Raw genomic sequence first — 10,807 nt, 5'->3', positions numbered from 1 at the left:
ACCTCAAAAAATCTATGGTGGTTGTGGCTCTGTAATATATGCATGACATTTGGAGATAATTCATTAGATCTGCTCTGAATGATTAATTATTCAATTACATGCAATGTCCCAAGTTCCCAACCAACCACACTCTTATCTTAAATGCTGTCAGCCAGGTGGCGTCATTTATCATTAAAGGTTTCCTTATTGTATCTTTTGAATGGTTAAAATCATTCAAGAGATATTAATTTTATGAGTAATTTAAGGTTAATTTTAACCAATTAAAAATGGTTTTAACAAAATGAGATTTTAAAATCATTCATTTAATTATTTGACTGTTATTTACAGTAGCCAAATAAGGTCTATTTTGTTGGAAACCATGGTGGCTATACAAATTATTTAGCCCAACTTCAAAGATTGTTTAAAATGCTGTGAAAAAAAAATTCTGAAGTAAATATACACTTTTGCCATTATAATGGGTCTGGAATGCGCTCTATCTGCTTTGTCTTGAGTTCAACCGGAAACTACACTTCCCATGAACCCCCGCGAGCTATTGCTTCACTAGTTTCGTACCCGAGTTGACTATTCTTACAAATTCCGTCTCATGGACCTTTTTATTATTTAACATCACTCCACCGCTGCTGAGATGGCGGAATCTGCGTCTTGTCCGGTGTTTCAGCTGGGAAAACCGCGTTACGAGCAGGTAAAGAGTTTGTCGCGATGTTAAAGTGCATCTTTGTCTGGGCATCTTTGATGGGCGTTGATAAACAACATATGTGTGCAGATACCTTTGCATTGCTCCAGCACTGGACTGCGAAAGTCACCCGTTTCTCACGCTTTTTTTGCGTTTTGCCTTTTGTCCATGGCTTCATTGCAATATTGTTGGCCGATGCAGTTGTTCGTGATGAGCGTAACTGAGGTTTTAGCACCGTTATAATGGAAACCCTTAAACATCAGATGCATGCCCAATAGCGTTTCTTTTTATATGCAAAAATCAGAAAATGACTTGAGGGAAGTTTTTTTTTTTTTTTTTTTTTTTTTTTTAAGCTGTTGAATAGCTACAAATTCACTGATCACTTTTATTTTTGCATTACGTGGGAGTGATTTCGCGGGACATTATTAAAGTTCACAATTTTTCTAGAAAGCTGGGGAAAATTTGCCTATCCTCCTGTTTTAATTTCTTTCTAAAACAAATGGTGGTTATACACCGGACGAACTCCGATTTTCAAGGTTTGCCTTTTGAAAATGGAGTTTTGCTTAACGATTGCAAATAATCGTCTCATCAATTGTGTTATTTGCTAAATCTCACGCGCTCGTGTCGGTCAAATGAATGACCATCTATTTAAGTCCCGTTGCCTCCATGGAAACACCGCGGTCATCCTAATTAACCCGTTCAGACCCAAATTCTATTCCATGGAGTCAGGAATATGACCAGTTTATGTGTACTCTGTGAATACTGCCATAAATGATAATCAATCAAAAAATAGTGTGTGATAATGTTTTAATAGTTATTTCTGATGTCCATATTGGTTTTTAACAACTTCTGATTAATCATGCTCAGGTTTTGAGGGAAGATTCAAGAACACCTCATACAAAAATAACACAAAATATGCTAATGAAGAATTATAGTAGATTCATGTTTTTAATCAAATCAAGTTATTTTTTTAATAGCCTATATCTCTATTATTAGACTAATTGTTTGAATTCCTTATTGATTTTGAATTGATTTCTAAATATTATAAATGTCAAGTCGTCACCTTTATTTATATAGCGCTTATTCTATACAGACAGTTTCAAAGCAGCTTTACAGTGATAACAGGAAAATACTGCAATATATTCGATACAGTGTTGATTCAGTTCTGTTGGAAAGATCATAAAATATTCAAATATTCTATAAAGCAGTTCCTCAACAAAACAAAAGTCATTATCCAGCTCAGTTCAGTTCTCATAGAACAGCATCAGTAAAGTCAGATAATAATAATATTGTTGAATATTAAGTGTCCCCCCATAAATGTTCTAATAATATGTTATAAATATATAATATTGTAAACATTTAGCAGATACAATCACCCACATCTACCAGCACATTATCTCCTTTGCTTGCAAAAATAGAGGTGCAAGTAATGGTGCAAAAATTATTTCACTTCATTTTGTAGACAGGACAAAAATAGTAGTTGATTATTACTGAAATCACATGTGTTTTGCAGGAAATATAATACAACTGTTTTCTTGCATTTAGACCCACTGTCCATTACAGCACAAATAGTGTGTCGTTAGTAATATATTATGACTGCACTGCTATTAATCTAAGAAAACCTTTCTACCACTTTGTATTCAATAAAGGGCAGGACGGCAGGGTGTAATTTGCCTTCCCTTTGTTAGTCTCCCGGTTATACATGTTATCTCTGAATGCACCTCAATAAAATGTTTATTTTAGTGCAATCATGAGTTTCATCTGATTATCATCCAGATGATAATGAGTCCAAATGAATCTGCTTTGGGTCTTCAGGGAATACTTCTAAACAAAAGATCACTGCCCTGCAGACAAGCTAGTTCAAGATTTCAGAAAATACATATGGTACATTCTTTTGCCTGAGAAAGCTCCACTGATTATTCATTAGATCTGTGCCTCTCATCACTCTCTGCTAAGATTGGATCAAAATCGAATTGTTTTTTATGGGCAAAATCCAGCACATGCGCATAAATGCACAGTTATCTTTTTATTGCTGCTGCTTTTAGGTGAAATCAATGCAGCTGAAGGGTATGGGTGTATGTTTTCTTCCTGCTCCATCTCTGCTAACTGTGTTGCATATTCTCTGGGGAGCAGAAACACATGCATAATTAACAAGTCTTCTCCAGCACACATGCGTTCACATAGCTCTCCGCAACAGCTTTGAAGCAAGTGTCTGTAACCCAGAAATAACGTTATAGCCAAGCCCATTCAGATCAGCAGATTTTTAAATGTGTTTTTTTTTTTTTTTTGCTCTCTTCACCTTACATTGTAAGATAAAATGGATTTCAGCTACAAAGACTAGTGAGATTTGCCACACAGGAGCCTTTTTCTCTGGATAAATCATTTAGAAGCAGTTGATTGAGGCTTCCTGTTTTTTTTACTCCGTGTTCTTTGCCAAATAAACCCTTGGCATGCTCAACCATCGGGCCTCTGAAACAGTTGGCTCTCAGAAAAGCGCTTGCATTGCTCTCCGGGGTTCAGAGGCAGTGGGAATGTTGATGTAGGCAGTCGTCGCTCCTTTGAGCACACTCTGCACAAACTGTCAGTGCGTTGTCATTACATCCCTTAAATATTTCAGTCTAACTCTAAACTAAAATTAGAATACAGTCTCTTGACAATTTAAGGCACAAGGCAGCCAGTTTTAATCATTTTTGTGTTTGTGCTGTCAGCAGGTTGTCCTGTTTGCATCTTTTCTTTATAGGTTCTGGCTGTAAGCTTGTTAAACTAAAGGAATGTTTCTCTTCTTCAGAGCACATTTCTTGGCAGGTTGAGACATTTCATTGACATCATTGATCCTTCAACTTTGTTCGTGACGGAGGTATGGAAATCTTGTCTGTTATTGTAATTGAGGTGAATAAAACAATGAGTTGCGTTGAACTTTTCGTTCTTACATAAAATATACTGTAATTAAGTCACAGCTATGAAGAACGAATGCTGATTCTCATCAACTAATTAATAATTCTGGATAAGTCTAAGGTCATATGCCTTTCGGATTTCCCTTTCATCTCTATAGAGTCGTTTAAAAGAATGTATCAAACTCCTGGATGATTTCAAGCAAGGGAACCTTCCTTCAGGAATAACAGATCACCAGGTGACGTTTCGACGGATAACGTATGTAGTTGGCCTGGCCCGTATGTGGTGCAGTGTTTTATAACTGCTTGTGTTCTGTGTTCAGCTCTGGGAGGCTCAGAAGGTGAAGCAGGTGAGACTTGTGGTCATTGTTCACTTTCACTTTTAAATGATGGTTAGCATTACAGTCACTGACTCGTCTCCTTTCAGGCCATCATTCACCCCGACACCGGTGAAAAAATCTTCATGCCTTTCCGCATGTCAGGTAAGAGCATATGAGGAGTCCAGAGAATTTAAATCCTTTCCTACAGTGCCTTGCATTTCACAAAATAAATTCTATTTAAAATAAATGCTGTTCTTTTGAACGGTCTATTCATCCAAAAAAATATCACTATTTCAAATAAATTAAGCAGCACAACTGTTTTCAACATTGATGATAAAGATTGAAGGTCATGTGATACGAAAGATTATTTATTTAAGATAAGTTACACTGTGTAGGATTTTCTCCCATCTAGCGGTGAAATTGTTTATGACAACCAACTGAATATTACTTTCTAGCCCCTCCCATTCCGAGGGCTTTTTAACTCCTACGGTGGCCGTATTATTTCAAATCTGCCGGCAGTCGCGAGTAATCTCCCCCTCGCATTCGTCACAGTGCCACTGAACATAAAAACGCGAAAGGCGAAGCTTGAATTTCCAGGTATGTCCCTCTTTGGCGAATGTATTTTCAAGATGGAGGCGCAACATGGCTGCCGCCATTCGAGCGACTCGCTCGTATGTATTCTAAATGGCAGATTCTATGCTTACGAGAATACTTGATTAGTTGGTGGAAGTAATTACACATTAATGAGCACATATAAATTTGAAAGAACAAAGTGTTTTTTGCTAAGAATCAACTTAAAAAATTACACAGTGTAGCTTTAAATTTCAATTTATTTTCACCTCCTCCATTGTAGTTCTGTAGAAAGCCTGCTTGTCTATTGTTGTCTATTAGTTTTACTGTAATCATCAGTTAAAGGGTTAGTTCACCCAAAAATGAAAATTATGTCATTAATGACTCACCCTCATGTCGTTCCAAGCCCGTAAGACCTCCGTTCATCTTCGGGACACAGTTTAAGATATTTTAGATTTAGTCCGAGAGCTTTCTGTCCCTCCATTGAAAGTCAATGGACGGCATACTGTCCATGTCCAGAAAGGCAATACAGACATCATCAAAGTAGTCCATGTGACATCAGTGGCTCAATCTTAAGTTTATCAAGCGACGAGAATACTTTTTGTGCGCAAAAAGTAAACAAAAATAACGACTTTATTCCACTATTCATTTTCCTTCTCTCTGGGCCTCGAGTGAGTTCACGTAGTGTTTTTGCGTAGCGTGTCTGTGTTGTACGTCACACGCATCACACATGACCAGCGTCGGCCAATAGTGAGCCAATGTGTGATGTACAACATAGACGCGCTGCGCAAAAACACTATGTGAAATAGCTCGAGGCCCAGAGAGAAGGAAATGAATAGTGGAATAAAGTCGTTATTTTTGTTTACTTTTTGCGCACAAAAAATATTCTCGTCGCTTGATAAACTTAAGATTGAGCCACTGATGTCACATGGACTACTTTGATGATGTCTTTATTGTCTTTCTGGACATGGACAGTATGCCGTCCATTGACTTTCAATGGAGGAACAGAAAGCTCTCGGACTAAATCTAACATATCTTAAACTGTGTTCCGAAGATGAACGGTCTTACGGGCTTGGAACGACATAAGGGTGGTTGAGTCATTAATGACATAATTTTCATTTTTGGGTGAACTAACCTTTTAAGATGTATAACCATTATAGATGTTGTTCTGGATGCAGTTATGCATGTGTGCAACAGTTCGGTGCAACATGCAATACAACTAATAATACAACTGCACCATAATAACTGTTTAAAATTAAAAGAATACATTTTTAATTAAGTGAGGTTATTTTACTCTGTTCTGATTTGTTGTTGCTCTTTTTCTTATCTGGATGCATTTCACAGGCTATGTGCCATTTGGAACACCAATCGTAAGTCTTCAGTTTGCTTGTAAAAAAAGATCAAAGTGCATATCATAGACCACACACAGAGAGCAAACATGAGAGAAAGAAGCCAATCATTATTCTTGTGCCAGTGTTGACATCCAAATCCTCTAAGCATGAGAGGTGTTGGAGAGATTCTCAAGTCTGTAATAAACCTTTGTTTCTATAGATAGGTGTAAATTATTAACCAGCGTATGGCTGTATACCATTGTGTCGGTTACTAGTTAAATTGATCATATGAATTGTTAAATGATCCTTAACTGATTCTCTTGCAGGTTGTTGGTCTTCTCCTTCCAAACCAGACTTTGGCCTCTACTGTGTTCTGGCAGGTAAAGTGGCTTGTTCCCATCATTTGAGCCTCTCAATGCCAGGAAGCATAAAAGCTGGATCTGCATCATCATCAGTATCCCAGCAGCCACTGTTTCACAGAAATACGTAATTAGTCTAAAGTAGTCCTTAATCAGATTTCCTTCATATATTTCACAGAAAATAAACCATTTTTATCAACCAATAATTGAAATGTCAAGCTAATCCGGAATTTCTCTCCTACAGTGGCTCAACCAGAGTCACAATGCCTGCGTGAACTACGCCAACCGCAATGCCACAAAGGTACGGTTTGAAATGGTCTTGTAATTCAGGTCAGGTTTTTGAGGTCTAACTATTGCAATGCCTTTGCAGATGGTCATTCAGTGAAGCATTTCTTCTTCTTGATTCCATTTGAATGATCATTGTTGTGTCCTGAGGGCCAGACGTCTGTTGCTGTTCTGCATCTGAGTGTTTTTTTCAGTGCACAGCTTTCTGTGGAACATTTGCTGAACCTGAATGTTAATGATATTTTTTTTCCCCCAATGTCATCTTTAGCCAACACCAACCTCAAAGTTTTTTCAGGGATACATGGGAGCCGTCACCAGTGCCGTTTCAATTGCAGTACGTGAATGATGTGCAAGTTTTGTCTGAGATTCATTTTATGTGTGATTTGTAATGTAAATGTACGTGTTTATCATTGTGAAGTAACCTCTAAATGAGCTGTGTATAAATGTTTGCCCTTTAAAATTCTATTTAATATGAAAATAATATTTTATATAAGAAAATGTATTTATGATTATAAAAATATCTAATACCCATCAGTGGTAGTAATGTTGTAGTATAACATAACATCTTGATAACCGTTGTACAGTTTCACATGTAAATTACATTTAAATGATACTGTAATATTCTTTCTTGTAGGTGGGTCTGAATGTACTTATCCAGAAATCCAGCAAATTTAACCCTGCCACCAGAATGTTGATACAGAGGTTTATCCCCTTCCCTGCTGTAGGTATGTCCTTATTAATACAGTATTTTGATCACTCTGCACTGCATAAAGCTCCCCCTGCTGTCAGTAAGAAAGCATGACACATGCTTTGAGGTATGCAAGTTATATGATGCTTTTGAAAGGAGTCTCTTATGCTCATCAAGGCCCAATTTATTTGATCAAAAATACAGTAAAAACAGTAATATTCTGAGATTTTATTACAATGTTAAATAACTGTTTTCCAGTAACAATTTCTCCAGGCTTCGGTGTCACATGATCATTCAGAAATCACTCTAATATGCTGATTTGCTACTCAAGGAACATTTCTTATTATTATCAGTACTGAAAACAGTTGCACTGCTTAATATTTTAGTGTAAACTGTGACACATTGTTTAATGATTCTTTAATCAATAGAAAGCTCAAAAACAGCATTTAATTGAAATATAATTTTGTAACATTATAAATGTCTCTATGTTGTTACTTTTAATCAATTTAAAGGGGTGATGAACTGAGAAATCAAATTTTCCTTGAGCTTTTGACATATAAGAGATCATCATACTATAATAATATCCTGTAAGTTTCAGAACTGAAAACTACCTTGTTAGTCCAATAAAAGCTTTTATAGACATCAGGCTCAGCAAACGACTCCTTTTTCAAAGTGGGGATCTATGACGTCAAAGAGGATAAAACACCGCCTCCACAAAAGAAGATCAACGCCTACTTCAACACGGCCTGTTTAGCCCCGCCCACCGATTCACCCAAACATGCTAAATAACATAGGATGACATGATGATTGCTAAACCGGATCGAGCTACTTCCAAGCAATAAACATGCTGTTTACTAAATATTGTGCGTGCCTGTTTGTGGAAGAAGACAGTCCGCATAAGCTTCCTTCGGACTCCAGCATGGTTAAACTTTATTAAATCAGTCAATCACAATTTCCCGACGGATCTGCCAGCAACATGTAAGTAAACCATGTGTATTCTAATGCCTGATCTGCGATCAGTGATTTCTGATGTGTAATTATTCAAGTTCAGATATCTTTCTCTTAAAATCGTTCAATACTATTAATGCATCAGTGACTAAACGATCAACTTCACATAATTTCTCGTAGTATTATGAAAATAATCTTTTTTAAACTGTTATTAAATTATATACAGAAAGCGATCAAAGAACGATCCATTTCCATTCGCCCAAGCTGTCAATCAAACAGCACAGCGCGAGCCGCGAGGGCTTATCTGGACACTTACCAAACTCGTGATGAAATAATGACACTGTTACACTACACAACGAAGCTCTTACTGTGTATTCACATCGTGTTTGCATTGTGATTTGGTGTAAGCATTTGTGAGAGTGCAAAAATTGCATTGCAATGATAAGATCTTTATTCACGCGATCAACAGACTGTCTGTCATCCGCTCAGTGCTCATCATGCTGCAACCTTTCATGTGATGGAATAGATTTACATATAATGCTTTAAACGATTCTTTTCACGATTTGTTAATCTCGATAGCTGTAATAGTAAAAACGTAGTAAAAGTTTTCGAGAGAGTTCATGTAATACTAGCTATTTCATATGCAAGCATGTCAGCCAATCACAGCAGTCGGCGTTTGCACTGCAGTCTCACAGCAGACACGCCCCTTAAAACGGAGCGTTCAAACCTGAGGCTGAAATCAGGCTTGGAAAAATGGCTTTTATTTATAAATTATGACAATTTTTGATATAAAAATCATACTAACATTATAAGGGCACCCCAGGCAACATTATAAAATAATAAAACAATCCAGTTCATGACCCCTTTAACACTTCCTTGCTGAATAAAAGTATTAGCCTAAATTATTTCCACACAAAAAAATAAAAGGAAAAAGAAATGTTACTGACCCCAAACTTTTGAATTTAATCAAGTACATTGCCAAATCAACTAGAAATGGAGATTTTTTTCACCAGTGCACAATGAACAAATCTCCTTTCACAGAATCTGGATGTCATGGTTTTGTTTAGCATGGATGGTCATCATTAAGATCTGTGTATGTTTTACTTCTCAGCCAGTGCGAACATCTGTAACGTGGCTCTAATGAGACACAATGAGCTGTCTGAGGGAATAGATGTGTTGGACAGCAACGGGAATGTAGTGGGATCCTCACGGATAGCTGCCAAACACGTGCGTGTGTTAGTTATACGGTTGGGACACCCCACTTTGATTTGTTGATGGCTCTTTTGCCTTGAATGTTGTTGTTTTTTAGCATTGTTTTATTTTCAAATCTATGCAAATAAAGCTGTTGTTATTATTATATAGCTATTATTATATTATAGACATGATTTTTATTCTAACAAACCATTTTGCACTATTACATGAATATACAAAAGATTTTTTTTTTTTTTTTTTTTTTTTTTATCAGGCACTGATAGAGACGGCTCTGACGCGTGTAGCTCTACCGCTGCCAATCTTTGTCCTTCCACCAATCATAATGGCCTTCTTGGAAAAGTATGAAATGGCTTGCTTCACTTGCATTTAAATTCAACTCTGAACAGGAATGAATTGTTATGAATTATAATATATATAGTATTGTAATAGTAATTAATTATTTAAGTTCCAATGAAATAATTGTTTAATAGAGCGTCATGAGAGTGTGTTCTCACCGTCCTCCACCAGGCTTCCTCTGATGCAGGCCCATCGCAGGATGATGCTGCCTGTGCACAGTTTAGTGTGTCTGGCCGTCTTTGGCCTGTCCTTGCCACTGGCCATCAGCCTCTTCCCACAGATGTCAGAGGTACCGCAGCAACACTGCATCACTTCAACACAATTGCTGCAGCAGGTTTCATTTTGTCTGTCGACCTCTTGCCATTAATCTTTTCGGATATGTGTGTGTGTGCTCTGAATAATAAATATTTTAGCTGGGAATTGCTTGCTAATCATTCTTTGCTCCTCTCAGATCGAGGCATCTCACCTTGAACCGGAAATTGCCATGGCAACAGATTGCAAGGTGCTGACTTACAACAAGGGACTGTGATGAAAGAGAGAGAAGTTTAATCGGCTGTCTGAGATTGCCAAGGATGTGTAGCATAACACGTGCAAACAGTGTTGAGGAGGAAAATGCATTCTGAGCAATAGTAACCCTTTCCTGAACTGCTGAGCCATTTATCCATTTTTATAGAACTATTAATGAAGTAATAATTACAGTATTTACCATTTTACTGACAACTACGACAGGGAGGAAACCAGGCCTTTTATTAAATGGTTTTGTCATATAATAAGAAAAAAAGTTATATATTAATGTTGATAAAACTAATTATGAATAATGAGAGTAGTTAAGTGCAGCTTTAAATTATTCTGTTGTTATTATATGGTCAGTGAATGCACTTTAATGAAAATATAATTGTAATTAACTGTTTATTTGCATGTCACACTTAGCCTAATATTTTTCAAAACCCTGAAAAAATGTCTATTTTTGTTGTTTTTATGTGTACATGGACATGGTTTTTTGTCCGCAAGTATTAACATTTTAAAACTATTTGTATTGCAATATTACCACACAATTATATGTTTGAAAATTGTACTATTTCTGAGGCTATGTGGTCTATTTATACATATTTTTTATAGTTGGGTATTAACTTTGAATTATTTTGTTTAATAATGTAGTTTTGATAAATATCATTTTCTTTTTGTTTGATTTTA

The 10,807-nt window shown here is 36.6% G+C and overlaps 1 protein-coding gene across 1 annotated transcript; it reads left to right on the top strand.

The window, feature by feature from the left end:
• Nucleotides 1–516: 516 nt before the first annotated feature.
• On the top strand, nucleotides 517–10,692 carry sfxn5b (sideroflexin 5b). Its single transcript, XM_081382883.1, has 14 exons — nucleotides 517–682; nucleotides 3,462–3,530; nucleotides 3,726–3,803; nucleotides 3,888–3,914; nucleotides 3,992–4,046; nucleotides 5,799–5,824; nucleotides 6,112–6,165; nucleotides 6,389–6,445; nucleotides 6,698–6,763; nucleotides 7,064–7,154; nucleotides 9,177–9,292; nucleotides 9,531–9,616; nucleotides 9,785–9,902; nucleotides 10,065–10,692. The coding sequence occupies exons 1-14, from the start codon at nucleotides 626–628 to the stop codon at nucleotides 10,140–10,142; spliced, it is 978 nt and encodes a 325-aa protein (XP_081239009.1). The 5' UTR covers nucleotides 517–625; the 3' UTR covers nucleotides 10,143–10,692.
• Nucleotides 10,693–10,807: the final 115 nt, after the last annotated feature.

Source organism: Scardinius erythrophthalmus (genome assembly GCF_964197995.2).
Source record: "Scardinius erythrophthalmus genome assembly, chromosome: 13".
Taxonomy (NCBI): domain Eukaryota; kingdom Metazoa; phylum Chordata; class Actinopteri; order Cypriniformes; family Leuciscidae; genus Scardinius; species Scardinius erythrophthalmus.
The sequence above is the reverse complement of the archived record's forward strand: the minus strand, read 5'-3'. Positions and strand labels throughout refer to the sequence as shown.